Genomic DNA, 26,143 nt, shown 5'->3' on the forward strand with positions numbered 1-26,143 from the left:
TTTTTTTTCAATTTGGCAAATTTAATGAGATTTATTCTAAGATCTAATATATCAGATAAGAAATCAAATGGAAGCTATAAATTGATAATAATATAAATTACGACATTAAGGTTAACTAATCCCGTACAGAATTGTACTGGGCTGCTCGCATGGTGCAGCATAAAACCTTTCAGCAAACCTTCAAATGCTTAGAATTACAAACTGAACCATTTCCATTAACTTTCAACTTCCGACTGGAGTAAACTAATAAAATAGTTCATGAACTAATGAATTCACGAAATAATGCATTCATGAACTAATAAAAACAATCATAAAATTCTCCCAAAATGTTCTCATTCAAAGCATGCTGGAACACAACAATTCATTTTACTAGGCATCAATAGCTATTATTTACGTTCTAAAAAAAGTCTATGCCTGGTTTCAATGGAGGGAAATGGAGGGAATTTTTTTCATGCTAAAAACAGTTTATGCCTGGCTTCAATTGATGAATCATCTATGAATGATACATGAACAATTACATTAATTACTTTATACGACTGTTAAAAAATCAAAAGTTGATTTAATAAAATTCTTATGATACAGAATGTTTGATAACGAGTGATCTGCCTGTGCGGTGGAGCCTTTGTCTAGGAATTAGCCGGACAGTTTATATCGTAAATAAAACGTAATAAATACGACCAAACTGAAATGAATGTTACGTGGAATACGCTGCAGGTTCATGAGACTTCATTTGGCATTGAATAATTTAGCAATTCGTATTATGTCATTTCTTCAGTACGATTTATTCCTGTAATTAAATACTACATGTCAGTTCATATTTTTATTGAGAATCTCGATTGCCTAAAAAGCACCGTAAGTAATGAGGCATTTAGTTAAAACAAAATATTATAATTATCCGTAAATTGATCTCGTCCGCTGCTCAATCATTCCTGAATTTCAACGATTCCGCTGGTCAAAGCCGATGAATTTCGCGCTGGCAAATTAAGCGCATCATCAATTGAGAGAACGCAAAAATCAGTTTGTGATTGTTAATTAGCGATCACATTTAATTGGGGAATTCGAGAGAATCAATGGATTGATTATGCCAGCTGCCCGGGTAGTCAGACTGTAAACTTCAATTAATTAACTTAAAATTTTCCGCTAATTGATTGCGTGCAATTAATTGGGCACAGCGGCTTCTGGCCGTCGATAAATAATCACACGACGTGAGTTTCTGTTTTTCTAGTGCTAGCTTCAGTAATACTCAATTAAATTACTATCGTAAGTCTAGAGTATCGTTACACTGACACATAGATTATATCAAATCGGAGATTCAAGTGGATAGATTAGTGAACGTTTGAAAATAGATTTAACGAATTGAACGCAAATATAAGAATTTAATGTAAAAATTGCAATAAAACTCGAGCAGTACCCTTCTGAGTTATTCTGATATCCCTTCCTCGAGCCGCTTCTATTAGCCTAGCAAGTGATTGTACAGAGGGAAATGAATAACTCGTGTTTTCCTCTTTGATCCTCAAAGTTGCTTGTGTAGATGTGCATTAGAAAGATGAGTTCTTTTACAGCTCGTAGCACTGCAATATACGACCGCCATGCAGACCGCGTCGTGAAATACAACGACTATATTCGTTAAACGTACGGTTAAGAAACAGTTTTCGTTATTCTTCAACACCTTAAGAAATAAAATGAAAATCAGAAGCATTAAATCACCACTTTATTCAGACTTTTTTCTACGTGATAACACAATGAAAACTATAAACTTAGAATCTAAATATCGAACGGAAAGTGTCTTCGGCTTATGTTCTTCCAGCTGAGATAACGAAAAATTCCATATTTTTTATTCAAGGGAGCCGGTTAGAATTGAAGATGGTTCAGTGGGAGCTTAAAAGTGAAAATATCAAGAAGAAAAGACATATCCCAATACGAAATATTCATACGAGATAGGCTAGATGGCAAGAAATTAGATAGAGATACTAATAAATAACGGTATGTTTTGAAGAGACTCATTATAGGAGCTAATGAGGCGAAATTGGAAATATAAAGTTTCATGCTAAAAAAGTCTAATTAATACATATATACTAACAATGAGGTTCATGAGTTGGAAAAAATTGAAACGTATCATCAGTCCCTGTAATGTGCATCAGAAATGCAAATATTTCAAATGAATGTATGTATAAGGGTACAAATAGGGTACAAAATTGCTCTTCCTGAGTCGCTGGAAGTTTTGAATGAGTTATAAATCAAACCTAACTTATACCGATTCTCAAAATTTATCAATTGGTTAATTGTAATTGCCCCCCTCCCCCGTCACTGAATTATTTCATGCTCTACTCTTCACGTGAGCACCACACGAGCTGGCCTTTTTGTATAGTAGCATCTCTCTTGCTAGATGGCCAGGCAACGACAACTTTTCAATTTTGCAGTCTAAATTTACCTTGAAACTGGAGTAATTGTTAAAACATAAGTATGTTGAAATTGGTACTTATAGACAACAATAAAATAAGTTACGAGTTTAATTAAATGGATTAAAATTGGAATAACCCCTCCGAGAATATAAAGTGCGGCAGATTTTTTAGATTTTCCTTGAAATAAATAGATTTCAAAGTCCACCATATGAGGGCTGATCAATTTGCCTCTTCTAGGCGAGCAATTTCCTCTAAGAGATTAACTAACTTTCAGCTACCTTGACAAACTTCCGCACTGTGGAAAAATCCCTTCAAAAATTCCTCCTAAGTCGCTGGAAGTTTTGAATGAGGCCAATCATTTTTGAAGGATACATTGAGAGTGTTTTCGTCTAAATAAACTTCGACTGCCTTCGTAACTGGCGCTATTTAACTCCCAGTTTCGTAAACAGCGCAGCGTTTATCGGGAGCGGTTGCTGCAGCGCTTTCACCTTAAGAAAAATAACTGATATTGGGGCCACGGTGTACGCTGACGATCTCATGTTGTTAATTAAGAATTAGAGGAGATAAAATGTTTGTTGCGCATCTCCTTGAATATGCCTTGATTGCATATCAATTACGAAATTATTTGCATTTAGAGCATAATTAATGCTTTAGATTTAATTTGTTTCTTCAGTAGGATGTGCAATTAACGAACAAACTCGCCAGCAACACAGAAATTTATGACAATTCATCAACCATTTTCCGTGAGCTTGTAGAAGAATGATCAGGTTGAGTTCTTTGAATAAGCTTTAAGAAGGACGTGAAATTCTACCCTTTGAATATGATAGAGGCGAAAGATAAGATTATATCTTATGAATAAAGTAGCAGATGTATATGAAATTGAATCCTGCATTCTCAATAACTTAATGTTTTTTGAAACTATTTATTTTTAGCGTGACTTGGAGTCTTTGAGAGCACGTAGCAATTTCTTCGTTGGTAGCATCAAAGTTTGGTCCAAGTTGGATTTTTTCAACCGCTTTACTACCAGTGCGTGCTTAACGTCACTAGTAATGATTCTAGCAGCAAAAAAGACACATGTGTCCATTAGTTGATTACCAGTGATACTAGGCGTCTCGTATGCTTGACTAGGTCGCTCACTGGAAGCATAGATTAATTGGGCCCGTATATGCCCCACTAGTCTGTTAACAGAGAATACTAGGTGGGCCCGTATGCCCCACTAGTCTGTTAACAGAGAATACTAGGTAGGCCCGTATGCCCCACTAGTCTGTTAACAGAGAACACTAGGGGGGCCCGTCTGCTAGTCTGTTAACAAAGAACACATAGGTGGGCCCGTAAGCCTCACTAGTCCGTTAACAGAGAACACTATAGGTACGTATGTATTTATGACCAGCTAGGCTGTTAATAAAGAACACTAGGGGGGCCCGTCTGCTAGTCTGTTAACAAAGAACACTAGGTGGGCCCGTCTGCTAGTCTGTTAATAAAGAACACTAGGTGGGCCCGTATGCCCCACTAGTCTGTTAACAAAGAACACTAGGTGGGCCCGTATGCNATCAGAAGAGCTGCCGACCACGTCGAGCTCGAGTGCGTCAAGAGCTTCTCGCCCGCCACCGCAGAGCCTCTCAACAACTGCTGACAATGAAGCAATATTTGCCTCGCACCTCACAGTCATGCACATTCTCGTCTTCATAGGAATAAATAAATAAATAAACATTGTGACTCCTGCAGTCAAGTCATCGGTATTTAGGATGTCAATAGCACATGGGTAATTAATCAGTAATATTTGAGTGATAATTTTACCCTTGATATAGATTGTAAAATCATGCAATAACTTCTCATGGTTAAAAAAAGGCTCAAGGCCGGGCGATTCTTCTATAAAGGAGTAAATTATTCAAATGAGTTCTTTTTTGAACTATTTTGCCACTGACCAATTTGGGTAGAAAAATTCGCTAAATCTTATATATCGAAAAACTTAAACTTACACGCCGATGTGATATTTATTTGTTAAGGCAATTGATTCTTTTATTTGAATCGGTATAAGAGATTTATAAAAGGCTCAGGGAATAGGCTCAGACTCATCTCCACATCTTGCATCTTTCTGGTGAAATAATTCAACATAATATGGTTTTTGCATGATGCACCTCTTAATTCAAAGAAACTTTTTGTATTGGGACGCAGGCTATCAACGTGAACAGATAAACCAATTCTGCTTCTCACAATAATGAAAATTGTTTGTTGAGTTGTTCTGGTTGAGTGAAGTTCGAACACAAGTATAATTTTACTATTGTAATACACCTTCAAAATTATGTTAACAATATACGCGTAATATATAGCAATAATAATATATAATAAACTATACAAGACGTGTTTAGTCTTCGTCACAAATGAGTCGCTCGTCACGACATCTTCATTTCAGTGTGTCACTACACGCGGCTGGGAGAAGCGCGCGGTCGCGTGGATGCCTTTTGATGCCTCAACGAGGTCATGGGGGCGTCTAAGATCAATAGGCGTCAAGGCTTTCGCTGAAAACTAGTTCAGGTCGTCATGCAAACTATTGCCGGCATCAAACACGATGCCGGTTCCCTTAACAAGCAAAGGTCTTTTCTAAAAAAAGGTTTCCCACTCGTTTACCAAAGGGGGAGTATAGGAATAATATTTCGAGACGATGGACATCTGAGGGGGAGGTAACTCTGGGGGAATGCTTCAACAGGTAGTTGAATGTGTTCATATTCCTGCAGAAATATGACGTATGGCGCACTCGCTGTATGACGTGTACGTGAAGGCTTAACGTGTGCGAGGATCCGTGAGGTGTGATGGAGAGTGTGGTGATGCAGGTGCGTTCATGTGATGATTGCGCTAATGTTTGATTTTTGATCGAAAATGTGACGTGTAATAGCGTTCATGTAACGTGTGCGAGAATCTGTGATGTGAGATAGGAAGTGCGATGCAGGCGCGTTTACGTGACTGTGGCGCGAATATTCATATAAGGTCTTTTCGATTTTGATTCAATATTGATTCACAATATTGAATTTAAAAAATAAGTGCTGATAGAAACTACGAATGCAATGAGTTTCCTACTGCTTCCAGCTGCTGCCAGATGAATTTGTTACAAATTTTTTTAATATTAATTAATCTTTTGTATCACATTTGTTGAGCCGATGCCGGTGCCTTGTGGCACTGATACGCACGCGGTACCAGACGCTAGGCTTTTGAATATTTCGATCTTATAACAATTAAATAATATTAGAGAATTTAACGTTCGATTTTGTTCATAGCGATTGCAAGTGCTGCACGAATGGGTACGTTACTTCGTGAGGCGCAGTAATACGTGCCAGGCTGCAAACGCTACACGAATGCATGCGGGGCAGCGTGTGCTACACGAATGTGCTTGGAACTGCGTGCGCTCAACAAATGTGTGCGTGACTGCGTAAGGTAAACGAATAATTGCTGGGCTGGGGGCGTCGCACGAATGCGTGCGGGGCAGCGTGTGCTACACGAATGCGCTTGGAACTGCGTGCGCTCAACAAATGTGTGCGTGACTGCGTAAGGCAAACGAATAAATGCTGGGCTGCGGGCACCGCACGAATGCGTGCACGCCCGCACACGCAGGTGCGCCGTTAAAGCGGACCGTCCTGTCGGCGGAGGGAGTGGCGGAGCACCTGGCGTCTCCGGTAGACAATTATGGCAGGATTAAGGGCGGCCAACCCTCAGCCTTGACGACCAACCACTTAGTGCATACAGATATCAATACAGAGATATAAATAAAATATTTTGTTTGATATGTATACAAGATATATATTAAAGATATGAAAAATATTCTTAAGTTCGATTGCACTGGCAGTGACTCCGGGAGACAATTATGGCAGGATTAAGGACGGCCAACCTTCAGCCGACCACTTAGTGCATACGGATATCACTACAGAGATATAAATAAAATATATTCTTTGATATGTATACAAGATATATATTAATGATACGAAAAAAGATTCTTAAGTTCGATTGCACTGGCAGTGCACTGTGCAGTGACTGTTCTTCTCACAGCCGCACGGCAGTGCAGTGGCTGCCCCACCTGCCACCGCATGGCAGTGCAGTGATTGCACTGCCACTTACCTTGCCGATGAAAAATACATACTGGTCTGCCAAAAAAATCTGAATTCTGTCCTTTAAATTTTTTCATTCATAATTTTATCCGACTATTCTGTTGCAACTCGAAAGTATCATTCCATTATATAGCAACTCAACGATTATACCATCACGTTGTGAATTGAAGTCATGAAAATTATTCTCTCCTCGTTAATAGATAACTCAAGTATCGTCCAGAATTAAATATTAAACCAGACTTTGTTGTAAACTGCAAATACAGTATATGTTTACTGTAAAACTTTCTCCGAAGTATCTCATCCTCGCAGAAGCAGGAGTTAAAAAGTACACTATATAAGGAGACTGTCAAAAAGTTATTTAGTTAAGTAACTCAAAAGCTATTAGGCTGATTACACAGCACGTTTTTAACATGTGGTTACACTGAGTTATTGAAACAATTATATTGGGTTCTTTGATTGAGTCATATCATTGACTTTGATTGAGTCTATGATTGAGAAATTGAAGTCTGAAGAAGCACGGAAATTTTGTTTCCACTCAAATAATTCAACTGATGATAGATTGTCGTGACTCACGCAGAATCCAACAACAAAATTCTCCGTTGAACACGATCAGTAAGTTGTCCCATCTTTCCTGTATGTCAACTGAATGCCGAAATATAGACTATATCTGGACACTATTCGTCACACGAATAAGTTATTCAAGCTGGCGGCTAGTGAGGACGTCTCGATATCGATACTTCTCAGCACATGAATCGTGTGCATCATCAGGGGAAACAATGAAATAAAATTTAATAAGGCTAGATTTTATGTTCTACTTTGGTTATGAAGAATTTATGTTTTAATTTGTTGTTAAAATCTGTGTTTCGTATAGTAACGTCAATTCTCTCAGTCACATTAAGATTTTCAATGGGATCTTAATTTAAGGGAAGCAAAATAATATAAATTATGAAACAAATGTCACGGTTATCAAAAATGAAGTAATAACCTCATTAAGAGGTTCTATGCAAAATGTTCCAGCAACAATTCCCATCAATGTATCGTATGATTAATTTTCATGAATATTTTGTTGTAGGCTCTATGGAAACTACTTGCTATAATACATGCTATTTTTTTACTCGTTTACCATTTAATTAGTAATCCAATTTCAACATTTGGTGGTCGATGAAATTTACTAAACCAATTCCGAACTGAAAACATGAGTTGGTCTTAACACGCCGAGGAGCAACTTTCCTAACAACTTCACCTCATACGGACCGCCAGGCAACTGGTGATGGTGCCCAGCCGCTCAGGTATCGCGCTGCCTGAGTTCCTGATGTCGACAGCCCCAGCAAATTTATTATACGTATGAAGCAAAGTTTAGTAAAACATCGTGTTGAATAACAGACATTCTTTTAAATTACCTAAAATAACGTGTTTGATAGCCCTGTTCAAGTATTTAAACCGAATTTTTCAGTGATAAGAAGGCAACAAATCAAATTTGTATGTGACAGGTCGTAGAATTTCCTACGATTCTGCTTAGTGATTGAATTATACAAGAAAAGTGTGCTGAAAATTTCCTCGCGCCATCGCGGAAACCATATCACCAGGGAGCAAAATAAAATATAGTAATATTTTTTTTCTATTCCTTCTAGAAGCAGCGAGCTAGTAGCTACAAATAGAATTCTTGAATAGAATAGAAGGCACTGAAGAAATAGACCCATTGCTTGTTGCCGATTCTTGTAGTTTTCGTGACTTGATTCACGAGGGATCCGGCCTTTTGAACCCAATCTTTCCAAACTGACGATTGATTGAGATAGCTGCTGGACCTATTGCCAGGTCCCTAAGGTGCTAAGCATTTCAGGACTGAACATATGCTCCTGCATTGGCAGCATTACATTGTCTAGTCTGCTCTTGAACGCGTTCATACTCGGAGCGTCAACGATGTCATTAGGGAGGCTGTTTCACATGTCGGTGACTCGAAGCGAGAAGAAATGTCGCATTGATGTGTCACAACGCAGTTTCTTTATTAGCCGTGGTCCCTAGTGTTGGTACTTTTAATTTGACATTTTGCTAACCTATTCATCAGTTTTTTTAACACATAAGGTAAAATTTAAAATCGTATCCATCTTATGCCCTAAATTTATCGAGCGCACGGCATACTTTAATTATTTTCGAGAAACTAAAGCGGTGATAAATTTCGACAATACAAATTTTGACTAAGTAATCTTAATATAACCGTAAAATTTCATGATGACATGAATTGGATGCCTGGTTTTGACAGGAAATAAAACATCAATTCCTGATCAACTTAATAAAATTGCAAATTTTACCGCTAAATGTGTTCAACCATGGCTGAAATGTAACTTCACATTTCTTGCGGAATCCGGAACATTGTGCGCGTTGCGGCTGAAAAAGCTCTCTCCACTCTCCACGAAGTTCAAGGTGATTTGGTATCGTTTTTTTTTTAACATCAATCGTCATAAGATATCGGCTACTCTAGGAGTAATTAAAAGTCACTTTTACTATTCGAAGAAATGGCTGAAACACGGGGTCGCCGAGTTTTGCCTGAAGACCTCAGCAATGTTGAGTTTGAAACGAGTGAAGAAGTTGAAGTTGTCCCTACTTTCGATAACATGGGACTGAAACAAGATCTCATTCGAGGGATTTATGCCTATGGTAAGTTAGTAACACATAGGATTATACGAATAGATTGTAATGGAAAGTTGTGTTAGCCTAACTGTTTGATACTTTCTCATCCCTACAGGTTTTAAACAAGAATTTTATGTTGCCATTGTCAGGATTTTGTGTTGCCATTGTCTATTCATTCATCAAACCTTAACATCAGTTAAATTTGAGAGGATTAACCACCTGCCAATCTCAAAATGAAAAAAAAATAGACTAATCACTGCAGAGAGGTAGCAAATAGCTAAATCTTTTTGGCAACATATCTGTATCAAAATCCATATCAATTTGGAATGTTGGCCCGCCGCAGTGTGGAATTCCAGAGGGGTAATATATTAACTGGTAAACATAGCAAATCGGAAAGCAGGACCCAAAAATCGGGAATGTCCAGCACACTTCCACTTTCAGTCCATCATCATCACCGATGAGTCTCTGCAAGATGCCTCAGCTGTTTCATTCCATGCTAGTCTGGAAAAGTCCTATTTTTGTCTGAAATATCGCGGCTCTAATATCATATAATTTCAGTAGGTATGAAATCTCGTGGCTCGAATGTCATAAATTTTTGTTTGATTAAAAAATCGCAGTTTGCACTTCGCAAATACAAGGTTGCATGCACGTGTTATCCCAAATAACTAATTTTACCATAAAAACAGTCTGATTGTACAGCAAGTGTCAACTGAACATGCGATGATGCAGTCTGACCGCTCTAATGTGACCGCAACTACATTTTGTTTACATTTTTTGGCGGGAACTCATTGCAACTGATTTCCTGACAAGCTTTACTGCATCCTGAGCCATCCAACGTACTGGAAACCTTACTTTTTTTTAAATAGTGTGCCAAAGACTGACCCAGGGTGCAGAATATGGAAGCAGCGTTGCCAATATATGGGTTTTTAAGCCCAAAGCGTCGCCGACCATTTTTAAGATGCGTCGCCACCCGCCGGGTACTTTTTAATGAAAAGCCATTTACGCTGAGTAATGACAAACTATTTACAAGCGACGAACTTATTTACAAGGTTGCATGCACGTGATACCCCAAATAACTAATTTTACCCTAAAAACAGTCCGATTGTACAGCAAGTGTCAACTGAACATGTAATAAAGCAGTCTGACCGCTCTAATGTGACCGAAACTACGCCTNTTATGATCAGGATTACCAACTTAACGAAAAACATAAACAAAGAAGGTAGCAGGCCACAGGGACACCATCCATCAATATAGGTACTCATTTGAAAAAAATTATAGATACAAATTCTTCTATATTACAAATTTATCAGTAACTGGCATTCAACAGAATGGTTTAATAACCTTCGTGAATCGAAAATGTTATACATGCAGAATCAATCGTGTGCAACAGCCAAAGTGGCGGGAACGATGGTTAGTGTTTACTGTCTACTAGTTAGTTCTCATTAAGCAATCGGTGTGTGAGGTAACTGAATTAACTGCAGATAAAGCTACCAAACTTGGAGATGATAATTTAGTGAAAACTTTACGTGATATATTGTGAGCCTTCTAAAGTTTTAATAATGAAGAAATCACAAGGTTCACAGAATGTAAAGGTTTGAATGCTAAATTTTTGACTTTCAAGTACTCTTTTGACTATTGAGTCAATTCTAGTCAGTCAACTGTGAAGTGTCATGTTGTTTGTTGTGGCCTTTTCTTTCAGAAGTTTCTCCAACTGCCGATGAGTTTCTCCTCAATTTGAAAGCTGAGGTAACAAATAGGTGCCATAAATGTTTTTTTTATATTTAATTTGAAACTATTATGTTGAGAGTAAATAGTATTTCCTTCTGTAGATCCATCCCTCTTGCTCGTCTGTAAGTGACGCGTGCAATTAACAATCTTGCATGGGACCTTCTCCGTGTTGCCTGACTTGACGTTCATACGATCATAGCTACCATAACCCAAGCCAATTTCTGACGGCCTGCAAACCTGTTTCTAGTTGCCTGGAACGTTTTTTTTTTAAGGCAGAATGCTTTTTTTATGTGAACCACGAATTTTAGAATTCCAGCCTGACGTTGGGACTTGGGATTACAGGATGGAATTCTAATATTGACGGTTCATATATTATTCCCGATACACATACACCAGTTTTTCGATACAACATTATTTGAGGCAAAAAAATGAACTTCTTATAGGCTTAAAACACGTATGGGTATGCTAAGTTTCTATAAGGTAATTCACTTGGAAATGTTGCGTGCCAGCATCCCAGCAAGGCTGCAGGTGCAGCTTTCACTCAACAATTAAAATTATACAAAGTATTAGTTTGTTAAAGATTTGTCTCTTAATATGACTGCAAAGAACTAAACTTGATAAAGTGATTAAAGCTACTGTGAGTGACTACGCTGTAAAGTTTAAAGCAGACTTTTCCATGATGCACACACTAAACACGCAATTCATGGGAGCGAGACTAAATAGAACAACAAAAGCAGGCGCCCGGCATGCAACTACGAAAACGAATGTTGATCGCGGCAGCGGCGGCACGGTTCATAACGTTAATATACCTACTCAATGCAAGAGAATGAATAATTATGATATTCCTGATAGAGGTTTGAAATATTTTTGGAAGCCTAAAACTATAACAAATTATTTCGTTACTTTGACATGGTTGATTTCAAAATGAATATTTTAATGCGAATTCATGAAAAACATTTAAAATGAATTGAATAATGTTCATTTATATCTATAGGTGGGAGTAATTCGAGTACACAACTACGAATTGATTTATTATCCTTTAAATAAGAATCCTTGCATTGAAACTTCTGGAAGATGTGTCCACCGCAATATTTGTACAGTGGTATCAAGAGTCAGAGCCGTCAACCGATCGTTGGATGGCCGCAAATATGTCGCATCGTTCTACCTATTACAGTCAATAGAACCTAAATAAACTCTGCTCATCAAAAGGACAAAAAGCTTATGTATCAAACATACTGTACGTGGTAGTACAATAAATTTTGAGATCTCCAGTCATGAGACTTAAATTCATAATCATAGGTGATCTTGAATTTCTGCACTGCATTCAATTAAACAATTTGTAAAATCATAAATTTCAAATATGTACCACTTTTTCAATTTAATTCTGAATGAGTTGCGCCTGTTGTATTCTAATAGGGATCATTAATTTTTGCATCGTATTTCTGAAAATCAAGTATTGCATTTCTTTTAAATTAAAAGCATTCTTTTACATCAAAACGATTTTTTTCTTACAGCTTCTTTGATAATTGATGATCTCACTCATAACTTTATATTTTAAATTTAATGATTTTGGCATTTCGATGACTAAACTTTCTTTGGTTCATTAAAATAAAATAATTACTGCTTATAAACAACCAATGTTTTCTAAAAGACACAAGACGTTCGAAAACTCGCCATGGGAGACAAAATCATTCAGGATTTGAAGTGAAGTGAAGTTATTAAGACAAATTTGACATTATAGGGCAAAAACATGAATAAATTCATATTTAGAAGCGTACCGTAAACTGGGGTAACTTAGACTCCCGGGGTAACTTAGACCACTTTTGGTTTTTTTAACAAAAACCCCCAAAACTCAAAAACTATTTGACATGGAAAAATTCTGTCAATGGGCATTAAAGGCCTAATACTGAGGCTACGTAACACAATAGAAAGATTTAAAAAGTTTGCATATCTAATAGGTTAAAAAATTAAAAATAAGACCCATGAAAAAAAGCTATTTTTCAAAGCCTCTCAGAGTACCCCCTCCAATTTCTTTATTTTTTAGCAAAATAACTCCAGGTTTTGATGCATTGTAGTACAACTCTTCTAGTTACATATGGAACAAACAAATTTGAGGAAAGTCTCATAGTTTGCAAATGGGGGGCGCCGCCCCCCAATGGGGGAACTTAGACCACCTAATGTCAGCCCTGACGGGGTAACATAGACCAGCTAATGTTGCCATACGCCGTGAAAGATTAGCAGTTTATCCCATCATTCCGTGTGGATTCGAGAACTTGGTTGGTATCGGTGAAATCGTGAGAATTTTCTGCGAAAGTTTACATAATTTTTATTTTTATTTTGGAACACATCATTACAAAAATTTGTTGACACGGATACACCACTAGTGTAGGTATGTATTGGAGGGAAGAGTCGCCTACTTTTTATCGGTTTTTGAACCACACGCAAGCGAGTTAAAGGAAGTGCAGCTGTCCGGGTGTCCGCAGTTTCTGACGAGCTCAGTGTAAGAGTATATCAATTGTCACTTCGGTAGAAGGTGTAAGGTGGTAAATTTTTCGATACATTTTGTTTTGTAAACATGATAATATATTACCTATACAGAATTCCATACTGCTTGGGAAGAAATTTCCTAAAATCTTGAATTAAAACCCATCGTTTCACCTGTGATTTTAAAAAATTGCGTGTGAATATAGTATATACCTAGCTAGGCTGTTCTTCAATGAAGAAATTCAGAAATGGCCCTAACTGGAAAGTTGAGCAGAAGACACTCACAAACCAGGGTGCAGAGGGTGGATGCAGTGTTGCCAATATATGGGTTTTTACCCCCTAAGCGTCGCCGGGTAATTTTAAGATGCGTCGTTGGGTAATTTTTCATGAAAAGCCAGTTACGCTGAGTAATGAAAAACTATTTACAAGCCACAAACTTATTTACAAGGTTGCATGCATGTGTTACCCCAAATAACTAATTTTACCCTAAAAATGGTCCGATTGTACAGCAATTGTCAACTGAACATGTGATGATGCAGTCTGACCACTTTAATGTGACAACTACATTTTGTTTACATTTTTTGGCAGGAACTCATCGCAACTGATTTCCGGACAAGCTTTACTGCATCCTGATCCATCCAACGTACCGGAAACCTTACTTTTTCTTATTTAAATAGTTGGCCGAAGACTGACAAATACTTTAAATGCAAGAATTTCAATCTTAATGTGTCGGCAAGATCTTCTGAAGGCGTAAATTTTGCTACTGAAGTGTCACCAAAGATCTTGCAATATTCATGCACTCTCTGTGCAGTGGTCCTGGAGTACTGGATAAAAACACAATTAGGTCAGTCAATGTTTTTATCCACTCTTGATATGATACTAAATGGCTTGCAAAGACTCCTAAGTTAGTATATTTCTTCTATAGTAGACTGTCTTCCAATGAATGTGCAACTAAATAACAAAGACTAACCAATACTAATACAGATATATCTGATATGCTGGGGAACTGCTCCACATGGTCAGAAAGACTGCGTAGTAATATTTGATCTTGAAATAAAATATTTGATCTTCCAGGTTTTGTAATATGCCTTGAAAGTTGTAATAAAAGCCAATAGGACATTTAAAGTCTGTTTCAAGTCTATATCAGTGATAGGCCAGTCTTTGGGCCACTCTATTCTGTTACTTTTCAAACAAATGATTTTCCTATTACCAATAATTTTGAAGATAACATGAATGTCACTATTATAATAGAAAAATTCTTTCGAAATAATTCTGAAAACTGTATGCAAAGGGCGCTTGTTAAATATTGATACATGTGTATTCACTTCTTGGTTTGGTCCAGCCTAAGTATTATAGCTGTTTGGATGCACTTGCTTATTGTTGCAAAATTTGCCATAATGCTCTTATTCTGGTGACCTGGTGAGCAAACCAGCTTCTAATTTCATCAGTTACAATGTGAATACTTGGTTCTTTATCTTATCTTGAACATTTACTACTATAACAAATTCCACAAGTGCATCATCTTACTATCTTTCTTTATTAACCTTACTTTATTAACTTTACCTGCATTAAACTGCACTGAGAGGCTGTTTTGCCACTTTCTGAATACAAATATTCGAGGAGTGTAAATGCGCAATTATTCAATTTATCATGAAAGCAACTTGAATCATATTTAATTTGTCTAATATGGAATATAAATTTATTTTTACAACTCTAAAGCTAGGTTTAATAGTCAATTTATTGCTGCTTCTACACTTTGTCACTTTTAGCATATGATTCTCTAGAAGGTCTGTAAATTTACTAGGTCATGACAAAACATGTTTTTCCAAAGCTGACTCATGAACTTTCATATTTCCTTGTTATTTTATTTACTAGAGCCTACCATTTTATTACCTAGCACCTACTGGCAACTGCTGTCTGCTCACCCATCAATTTTGGTGTTCTGCTCACCAATCAATTTTACCATTTGCTCACTGATAAATGTTGGCATCCATTATCTGTATGGGTTTGCCTTGGAGTCTTTAGGTTAGATGAATGGCATCCTCAACCTGTGTTGTGCCTCACTTTACATTACAATCTTGAAAGTTTTGTCTGATTCAGTTCTGGCTTTTGCCCAATTTTTCACTTTTGTGTCTTTACTCTTTGAGAAGACCTTGTGGCTTGCTGACTTATTTGTATTTAAATACCATTTTACATGCTGTTGCCACGTGTCTCCCGCGGGTGAGGCAAACACGTTGCCTTCTTCTACTTGATAGGTTGGCAACAACCTACTTGGGGTGCGGATAATGATGAGACTAATCTTGATCTTTTATTACTGACAAATGAAACAGAATTTAGATCACATTTCAATTAAATGGCTCTTGGTTATGAAATGAACACATGTGGTGCATAACTGAGTGAAGAGTATAGCATGCTCCATGCTCCTAGTATAGGAGCATGGAACTAACAAGAATAGGAGCATGGACAATGTGCATAGGAGCATGGAAAAGATGCATATGTGATCTGCCATAGAAGAAAGTAAAACTTATTAATTTTATGCATCACAGCCTAGGACTATAAGATAAAGAATTGGATTAAATATGAACAAACAATAATTAACAAGCAGAAAAACAGTAATAATCAAGAACCTTAATAATGACTTCTTAAAGCAACTGTGTTGCTTATGGATACAGAAAAAGTAATCAAGCAAACTTATATTGCAGCAAACAGCTTAATGAAGAATTAATGAACACCAAAATATATAGCTTGCAGAATTAAAACTCACTGAATACAATTAACAGAAAATCAAAAAAACAAAGCAAAATCACAAAAATATAAGCAATTTGTAATACAACATCAATTGAGTAATAAATGAATATATGCAATAAATAATCATTCACTTCCTCTCAAGTGGTGAGTTAGCTTAGGGTCCCATACTGGTGCAGTTATTCATTGGGATTTTGCATTAGGATTATGCTTGGCTTCGGAATTTACTTTACATTAAACATTTTACATCCTTGTCTGGACTAGAGAGAAAAAACAGAAAAAGAAAAATTACTTTAACAGTTACATAATGAGAAAACACAGCACAGACATTAAATAAACGAGCATGAAAGCCAAAGGGTTGGGCTAAAAATTGTTATAGCTCCCCCTGCAACAATGCATTTTGGGCAAGGAATCTTGAAGTTTGATGTAGTTTTCTTTCTTCTGAAAACCATTCTGGAATATTGGACAGAATTTTTAGAAAATTATTAAGGGCAAACTATGTACAGTACTTGTTGAACTCACATTTTCATAATCATCCTTTTACCTTTAATCTTGCATAATATACAGAAGATCCTTATGCAAGTATATATAGTATTCTATATGTAACTTTACTCCTATTAATGCTGCAGAGGTACCATATGTGACAAAAATTATGACGAATTGGTTTTCTATAAGCCAGTGATTATGCTTGTGCAGTATTATGTGCATAAACAAATCTATTGAATGTAAGTGTACAAATTTGATACATTCTGCTTGTGTCTGCTTTATTTGTGTCTACTATATGTATATTGTGATTCATCATTTCAAGGTCTTATTATTTGGATGAATTATTGCAGGCTTAACTTTCTGCACAAATGAGGATATAAATACTGTCAGTAATCAATTTGCAGCTTAAAGCTTAATGAGCCACCTACAGCTTGATCAACTTGCAATAATGTTTTTAGCGCATTTTCTCATTTATGGAAAAAATTCACTATTGTGCTCGCCATGTCCGTCTGTCTGTCTGTCCGTCAATCCATCCGTGACCTCAAGTTTTTGTCAACGAGAAAATGCGCTCTCTGTCACTCACTGCAGTGAGTACTGAGTTATATTTTTTTAATCGCACTTACTTGGAACCTTTATAGAACATTACTCATGGTCTCTTCCTACGGAGGAAAACTTTCACAAGGTAATTTAATTAAAGCAATTTATTAACTTTTTTCAGGGTTTGAAAAGCCTTCAGCCATCCAGCAGCGTGCTATCCGCCCCATTGTGATTGGTCGAGATGTTATTGCTCAGGCTCAGTCGGGTACTGGTAAGACTGCTACGTTTGCTATTGCAATTCTTCAGGCCCTGGACATCAGTGTCCGGGAAACTCAAGTCCTCACCCTATCCCCAACAAGAGAATTGGCTGTTCAGATTCAAAAGGTCAGTGTAAATATTAAGCTCTTGCAGTGATAGAAGATGAATTTTACTGATACATAAAATAAATGTTCCAGACCTTTACATTCTTTCATTTTGTGTATGGTTTTGAATTGAAAGAAATTTTATTAATTTTTTTTTCTCATGCCCCTTAAGCATTATTGATGTCATTACAATTTTCAGGTTGTGCTGGCTCTTGGAGATTACTTGAATGTTCAGTGTCACTCATGCATTGGTGGCACAAACCTGGGAGAAGATATCCGCAAGTTGGATTTTGGTCAGCATGTGGTGTCAGGAACTCCTGGCAGGGTGTTTGACATGATCCGTCGCCGCACTCTGAGGACGCGCTCCATCAAGGTGAATACTTTCTCCCTCTCATTGATTGATATTAATGCTTCCTTATCACAACAAAATGCTGCATATGAATTAAATAATGCATATTAATTGAAGATTTAAATATTTTAACATTTCTATTTTTATTTTATATACTGTTATATATTGTTAGTTGGCCAGTTTGCCTAAAAATCACTAACTTGTTTGTTTTACAGATATTAGTGCTGGACGAGGCTGATGAGATGTTGAACAAAGGCTTCAAGGAGCAGATCTACGACGTGTACCGCTACCTGCCACCCGCCACACAAGTCGTGCTCATCTCCGCCACGTTGCCACATGAGATCCTTGAGATGACCAGCAAGTTTATGACGGATCCTGTCAGGATTTTGGTCAAGCGGTACGTGTCAACTAGGCTTCTAGCTGTGAAAAGGATTAAGTTAAGTACTTCTAAGTATAGATATAGCTGGTTGAATCATATGAAAAACATTATAATGGCCATCTAGACATTGTTTGATATAAAAGCTACTATCACTTGCGTTTGGTTACCAAGAATATGTATTTCAGTCATATGAATGTTGAATCAGTCTGTTCATTTCATGTAAAATCGGCTCGTTTTATAGAATTTTTAAGATTACTCTGGCTTAAAAATTGTTGCAATAGGGTGTCAATTTACAGTAAATATTTCCTCTAGTGATGAACTGACGCTGGAAGGCATCAAACAATTCTTTGTGGCTGTGGAGCGCGAGGAGTGGAAGTTTGATACTCTGTGTGATCTCTACGACACCCTCACCATCACGCAGGCTGTAATCTTCTGCAACACAAAGCGCAAGGTTATTCTCACCAGAAATTTTTTCTCATACATTAATTTTTTGTGTAGATATTAATATAATAAACGGTAAAAAGTATTTTCCTAATTTTCGTTCATGGAAGCAATTTCTATTAACATATTTTTTGTATCATTGGTAAGGTATTAACATTCGTACTAAAAAATTTGAAAAACAGCAGTGTAAAGTTGGGCTTCACTTCGAATGTAACTAAGGATCATATGTGATAAAACCAGATCTTCAAATAAGAAACTATGCCACCATAGCATCTTAGTGTTTGGAAGATATCGTCTTTTTATAATACCTCTGACTTCATGGTTTTAGGTTGACTGGTTAACCGAGAAAATGAGGGAAGCAAACTTCACGGTGTCATCTATGCACGGTGACATGCCGCAGAAGGAACGAGATGCCATTATGAAGGAGTTCCGCTCGGGGCAGTACAGAGTCCTGATCACCACCGATGTCTGGGCTCGAGGCATTGACGTGCAGCAGGTGAGTGGCGAAAACCTGTTATATGCACCTACTCATAGCTCTGAGCACTTATGGTCGTGAATATTGAATATTGCTCGACTTGAAGTGCCAGTAATTATGGCTTCTGAACTAAATAATGCGAATGAATGTCATGACAGCTGTGCTATGAAGTAGTGTGATATCATGTACAAGTCCTGATGAATCTCTTGAGCTAGTGATCTGGTTGCAAATTAGGTGTAGTGGCTGGTGTCATATATTTGTATTACTCCCAAGGTTATGCTTTCCATGGCCTAAATATCTATTGATGTTTTCTACACTAGTTGATAATTATCTCTGGTGTCCCTGAAATGCTTATATATATATACAGTGGGGGGAAATAAATATTCGTACACTTGAAAAATCGTATTTTAATGTATGTAAGTACACAAACTGAACAGGAGAAGTGATTTAAATTATGTATAGAGNCAGTAATTATGGCTTCTGAACTAAATAATGCGAATGAATGTCATGACAGCTGTGCTATGAAGTGGTGTGATATCATGTACAAGTCCTGATGAATCTCTTCAGCTAGTGATCTGGTTGCAAAGTGTAGTGGCTGGTGTGTCATAAATTTGTATTACTCCCAAGGCTATTATGCTCTCCATGGCTTAAATATCAATTGATGTTTCATATATTAATTGATAATTATCTCTGGTGTTCCTGAAATGCTTATGCCTTCCAGTCCAAGGATCATGCATGTTCCTGATGTCTCTTAGAAATGTAGCTTTTTATGCAAAAATTGTTGGCATTTATATTAAAATTTGATGAGAGTAGTACGGTAGTACTGATATTAAAGAAACAATCAAGAAAGTTTTGTACGGTCAACACCGTACAAAACCTTTCAGCACCAGTTCATTTCAATTCTATCCAAATTAAAATTCATGTTTGATACTTTAATATACTCTAAACCTGCCAGTCTCGTGCCTTTTTAGCAGAGCATCGATCACAAGATATGAAACATTATTAAAGTTTAGAACCCACTTGCCTCACGAGTAAACATAAATAAACAAACTAAAGTTGAATTTAATGAATTCAACGTATACTAAGAATGTTATGGCTGACTCATCATGTTCGGAATGTATCGGGATTGAAAGTCATTCAATGGCTCAATTTCAAGAATAACTTTAATCAAACGAGATAGAAAATAATTCTGTTCAGATCTGGATTATGAAAAAACATAAAAAGGCGGACCATAAAAGTCTCAAGCTTAGGCAATTTTGCACGTTTCTAAATACTGTGTGTGGTGTTCAGGTTTCACTGGTGATCAACTATGACCTGCCAAACAACCGTGAGTTGTACATCCACCGCATTGGTCGCTCAGGCCGTTTCGGACGTAAGGGTGTAGCCATCAACTTCGTCAAGAGCGACGACATCAGAATTCTTCGCGACATTGAGCAGTATTACTCTACACAGATCGACGAAATGCCCATGAATGGTGAGTCTTGCACTATAATGTCATTTTGTAATAGAAGTTTATATGAGATTAAACTCGAAAAATCTTGGTTATCATTGCCGCATTTTACAACTGTTTTTTTTTTTTTTTTTGTTCAGTGCAAGCTTTAACAGTAACTGCCCTCTCTATACATTATGGTGAACTTGTTGCCTCAGCGTGAACATTTTGGTTGTCACAAACTTATTCTTTCTATGATAATAAACTTGTTTCTGTAAATAATATTTTATTAACGATGCGTTCTTGAAAATTTAGTATTTCATGTATATTAAGCAGAAGCAAGCGAATCTCATCTCGTTTTGGCCATGAGCATGCCCTTTACTGACCTTCATTTCCTTCTTTTCCAGTGGCTGATTTGATATAAGGAGAAATATCGTCCGAAGACTTATATTTGACACGGAATCTTCACATGGCTTTTAATAGTTTGGTCTCGTGCTAAATTTTTAGTTAGCAAGGCAATATTTTCCATAATGGACACTTTTTACAATGCCGTTTCAATTTCATTCCCTGAGTGTAGTTATGACTACATTTTGTTCGTACCGTTGATCTTACGTTTGCAGTTTTGTTGTTTAGTCAACATGAAGGTCTGAAAAAATGAAATTTGATAATTAAACGCCCTGTTGGTGTTTCTATTGGTTTGATTAGAGCTTCATATTGTGTGAATAAGAACTCTTTTAGCTCCTATGTGCTAGTACAAAAATGTAAGAAATAGTTGCTTCTGCTTAGATCTGTACTTTTCTCTACAGGGATATTTTCTAATTGCCTGCGCAATCGTGATTTCTGAGTATACATTTTTGATAGGTGCTTATGTCTCTTGCCTAAGCAGTTCTGTGTTGCTACTCACATTTCTAAAAAAAAAGCACGGACGAACACGATTTTATTCATCCTATGATTCCCAGCTGGGTCCGACTAGTCATGAATAAGCAAATTTCTCTGTTCGTTTAGAGTGTTACATTTATTTAGTTTCGGAAAATCTACTTTAGTCTAAAGCTAGAGCTTTTAAATGGCTCAAAACATTACAAATACTTATTTTTTTATCTGTTGACAAATATTTTCCATGACCCTTGAAACTGTTCGAGAACAGAAGAAAAAAAACTCCTGGATTGATTTGTGAATCTGTATTAAAGTTTCAGGTTTTTTTCGATTAGGAGCATTGGAAACGAATTCATGTAGCCCCTTATAGTGGGGCTTCAGTGCAGGCACTGTAGCAATACGGGGCTTCTTTGTTTACCTGTCTCATTAAGACACAAGTGGACCAGTATAATGAATACCAGCGCTAACATCATAGGATTTTGAATGAAATCGGAAAATTAACTGGCTACTAAAAAATGTTTGTCGCTATGAATGAAAGAACGTCATGGAGAAGATCACGCCCGGGAAAATACCACGCTGGGAACGGGGAGGGTTTCTGAGGACCAACCAAACCTGGTGACGCCAACATCTGGAAGCCCTAACTGCACCTAGTGTTACCAACTACATCTGGGAGCACCAATCGGATAGAATTTTCTTATTACGATAAGAGAGCTAATCAGGGCCTATACTTTCAAAAAAAGTTGAGAGATCGTAAGTTCATCAGCCAATCATTGACGGCCTTTCAAGCAAAATTCACCAATCGTAGACAAGAAAATATATCGTAAGTATTTACGTTTACTTAACGAGTTTTGAGAGTATGGCCCCTGAGCTCAGCGGAATCAGGCTTTATTCGCAAATAGGCACCTACGCCAGCACAACACCTCGAAACGACAGCACATCACTTCTGTTGGTTCATGAATGACAATCAAGACTTGGCAGCCGGCTGCTGTTTCAGAAGCTTGGCGCATGGTTGAACTAATATAAGGTTGACCCACGGCGATGACGATTTTTCGCCGTTGTGCGCATCTCTAGAGTGACGTCACTGTGAGCACAAATGTAAATAGTTTAAATCAACACATTGTTTTTATGTCATCTATGAAAGCATTTAAAAAATTTACCTTATCGAAATGCCCCAAGAAAATTTATTTACTGCATGCAACTAGTCTTATTTTAAGCAAAATCGGTGTTACAAATCTGTTTGACGTCACAAGAGCAAAGGTGACGTTACAGTTAACAAATGACATACGCAGGGCGCAGCTGCACTATGGAAAACCTTGAATTAGTTCAACCATAGACATAGACTCCATATTTCAGCTCATTGTTACTTTTTTAAGGAACGCGTTCCTGATCGAAGCTTTCCGTGCCTCAGGAAACGGTAGCGTACTCATAAAAACAGCGCGCTTTCCAAGTAGTTCAAGATTTGTTCAGCGCGCAATACAAACGCCTGAAACGGCTCCACCGCTACCGGTACGTACTACGTAGCTGTAGCTCTATGAAGGTTCTGTAATGAAAAAGCTAGTTGATTATGTTTCCAGCACATAGAGTTGAAGTCCGTAGTAGGCTTAGTTTAAGTCTTAGTCCTTGAAGTTTTTTGAGTTGAAATAATTCATTGTGGCATATGTTTTTATTAATTGAGTCTGCCTGGGCCTGAGGGCTGAGCCTGTCTGAGATGCTGAGTGCCTGTGGCTGACTGGCTGTGATGTGACTTGTGTCCATTAACCTGATTAAGGCATTGACCATAGTGGCGATTTGCCACTATGGTCAATGCCTTAATCAGGATGTTTTCTTGCAATTAGGATGTATTCTCGCAAATCTCTGGTTTGCCACTGCCCACTGGCAAACCAGAGATTTTTTAGAAGCAGTTCATTTTTAATTTCCTCATCCACTCAATATTTCATATATTTGAATAAATTTCTCATGTATGATAACAGATAAATGATAATGCTGGTTTCTAATATACTAGATACCTAGTAAGTTACTAGTCTACTTAATACTTATAGTTATTTATAGGACTCAAAAATGAATTCGATGAAGGGCAACAAAAAATTTTCTTCTTAGTCTATTGCAACTATGCCTGTGGTGCCTGTGGTGAGTGGTGACTGTGAGCTGTGGCAGGCACTATCATACTATGATTATAGCTTATTGCTTAACACTCTACAGTCCATAGGCATAGACGCATAGTGGCATAGCAGAGAGTTTTTTTAGACTCTTTCTCAAGTTCATTTTTTAGTCCTATAACTTAAGTTGACCACCAAAGAGTCTATACTTGTGATACATCATACAAGAGTAAAAAACTGCTTTGATAATATTGAATACCCTAACCTGTCAGCCTGTCAGGCATCAGCTGTCATTGACATTGCCTTTCCCTCCTTGGCAGTTGGCATCAAGGAGGCAAATGTTTTTTAATTTATATTTTTCCAAGCTGTGCAATTTTATATCTAAACATAGGACACTTTCACATTGATTGTGCTGTATCCTGTATGCATATTGCATAACCAATTAACTATACTATTTCCTTAAAAGTAGAAGTTTTCCACTGATAATCTTGGGTAATGGGTATGTATGACTCAGTATGAGACATTCATGTCAGTAATGTCACATCATCACACATGATAACATCCTAAGTTGAAAGTATGTCACTTTGTACTTGGAGCCATGAAATTAGAGTATTAAGCAAGTTACTCCATAAATTACAAATAAAATTCCTCCTTAAATTACAGTATTCCATTACTTACTGGAATACTGAACCATAGACTTTCAAAATGGAATGCGCACATTGGCTAGCCTGATTAGGCTGATTTTTCTATTTGATGGAATTATTTAAATTGATGTTCACATTGATCCACCATCCACCTGAGATATTGTAGTGTTCCAGTGAAGGTAAAGTGTGTGAGTGTAGGGAGGCAATATGGATAGAATTGGCTAAATTTTAGAATTGGAAGCACAATTCATGATTTAAATTACTACCAAACTAACAAGTTACTTTGCTGTTGTTTAAAGAAAGCAATTGCTTTGCTGTTGTTAATGCCAGTTGTTTTAACAACAATTTGCTGCCAAAAAAAACAGACAACATATTGATTTCATTTTCATTAGCTATGTACACTGATATGAGCTTCTAATATATTTGGTCAGTGTTTCAAATTTTCATTCTGATGAGTATCTGTTTGAACTTTGAAATTTCAGATTCTTTGTTGACAGCAGCAATCTTCTGAAAAATCATGGTACGCACCAAAGCTGATGCTGGCAGCACTCGAGTGTCAGCTGCAAAGGCACCAAGAAAGATGACTTCATCTGCTAGTGCATCTCCTCTTGGTAAAGCTGGTTCTTCTAAAGAGAGGCAAGTCATAAAATTTGTTAGATTTTAATCAACATCCCTGAATTTTCTTCTTTAAATCTGCCCAAAAACTAAACCATTAGTTTCGATTTTTTGATTGCACTGGTGCTATCTTTATTTCAAAATAAATTATCTTTACTTGTCACACTTAACACTTTGTTCATGAAATTTTTATGATAGTTGTGTTCTTTTTAGCTGTTACCAATCTTCTTAAATTTGTGAGCATATTGTTGTTTGTTGGCTAGAAATAGTAAATAGCATGAAATGATTTCTGAACAGTTTTTCTCTCATTAGAGGATCAGGTGGGAACAGCTACAACCCCCAGCCTACTCCCTCATGGCAAAAAGGAATTTCTCGATTCTTCAAACCCATTTCTCCATCGAAGGAAAATGTCACCAACTCCAGTGATCATTCCTGCACTCCAAGCCCCACCAATGACAAAATGGATGCTGATGCTGGACCGTCATCCAGCAGTACCTCAGGATAGAAATTTTTTTCATTTGACCTATCTATATCTTAGAATACGTTTTTTACACTGTAGCTTGTTATTCACTCAAGACTTATCTACTACACAGACAAGATATTGTTCCTGTTTTGTAATGCTAGCCAAAAAGCAATAATATTTCACATAATTTCAACATTGCCCTTGATCGAAGTAAGAAGTAAGTCTTAGAAGTATTCGCACCATTTTTTATATGTTTCTACCAGTAATAAAAAAGTTCAGAAACAGGATTTGTATTGCTGTGTAATCTGTTGCGAGAATACATCCTCATTAACTTTATATCTAAATTGTGTTGTTTTATTCTTTATATCTGATCTTTATAACTTTCTATGATTTGCTCCCAATCACCTAAAATTTTCCTTGCATGAAATTATCGCAGTTTCAGAGCAAGAGAAGCAAGGCCCTGATACTTCATTGTTACATCTCTCATTTAGTAATTTCTTCGTATCATGAGCAGAAATAATTTGATCGGAACTTCTATTGCCCTGACTTGTTATGAAGATAGCATGAATAAATGACACAATGAGACGGTTTGAAGATGCCGTTTAGTTGCAAGATTTTCACTCGAGTACAATTTTAGTAGATAAGCATTAACTGTGTGACTTCAGCGATAATTAATGAAATGTTGTGAAGTGTTTCATTCATTGCCTGCTTACCTAATAAACACTACATACTTGAAATGGCGGCCCTCCTGACGCCCTTCAGAAGATAATGTTGCACGTTTATTCTAAATTGAAATAGTTTTGGCTTAAGTTTAATACATGCATGCTGTCGTTCAATTGTGCATAATAGATAATTTCGTATTTCATTGTTTTTTCACACTACATCCTAACTAAGCGACGGAAATAATTCA

At 37.0% G+C, this 26,143-nt stretch overlaps 2 protein-coding genes across 2 annotated transcripts; both read left to right on the forward strand.

Annotated features, from left to right (window-relative positions):
• Positions 1 to 8,863: 8,863 nt before the first annotated feature.
• On the forward strand, positions 8,864 to 21,472 carry LOC108676144 (eukaryotic initiation factor 4A-III). The gene is made up of 8 exons (XM_018164188.2): positions 8,864 to 9,154; positions 17,289 to 17,491; positions 17,669 to 17,842; positions 18,034 to 18,215; positions 18,510 to 18,648; positions 18,967 to 19,134; positions 20,404 to 20,587; positions 20,950 to 21,472. Exons 1-8 carry the CDS (start codon positions 9,013 to 9,015, stop codon positions 20,964 to 20,966), a joined length of 1,209 nt encoding a protein of 402 aa, XP_018019677.1. The 5' UTR covers positions 8,864 to 9,012; the 3' UTR covers positions 20,967 to 21,472.
• A 3,165-nt stretch (positions 21,473 to 24,637) lies between these two features.
• LOC125178757 (PCNA-associated factor-like) lies at positions 24,638 to 26,098 on the forward strand. The gene is made up of 2 exons (XM_047883276.1): positions 24,638 to 24,791; positions 25,083 to 26,098. The coding sequence occupies exons 1-2, from the start codon at positions 24,673 to 24,675 to the stop codon at positions 25,273 to 25,275; spliced, it is 312 nt and encodes a 103-aa protein (XP_047739232.1). The 5' UTR covers positions 24,638 to 24,672; the 3' UTR covers positions 25,276 to 26,098.
• Positions 26,099 to 26,143: the final 45 nt, after the last annotated feature.

The sequence above is a fragment of the Hyalella azteca genome, unplaced genomic scaffold (assembly GCF_000764305.2).
Source record: "Hyalella azteca isolate HAZT.00-mixed unplaced genomic scaffold, Hazt_2.0.2 contig12444, whole genome shotgun sequence".
Taxonomy (NCBI): domain Eukaryota; kingdom Metazoa; phylum Arthropoda; class Malacostraca; order Amphipoda; family Hyalellidae; genus Hyalella; species Hyalella azteca.

Coding starts and splice junctions, on each gene's coding strand:
- LOC108676144 (XM_018164188.2), top strand. CDS start 9,013: ATGGCTGAAACACGGGGTCGCCGAGTTTTGCCTGAAGACCTCAGCAAT. Junction 17,843..18,033: donor TGAGGACGCGCTCCATCAAG/GTGAATACTTTC, acceptor TTTGTTTTACAG/ATATTAGTGCTGGACGAGGC. Junction 18,216..18,509: donor GTCAGGATTTTGGTCAAGCG/GTACGTGTCAAC, acceptor TATTTCCTCTAG/TGATGAACTGACGCTGGAAG.
- LOC125178757 (XM_047883276.1), top strand. CDS start 24,673: ATGGTACGCACCAAAGCTGATGCTGGCAGCACTCGAGTGTCAGCTGCA. Junction 24,792..25,082: donor GCTGGTTCTTCTAAAGAGAG/GCAAGTCATAAA, acceptor TTCTCTCATTAG/AGGATCAGGTGGGAACAGCT.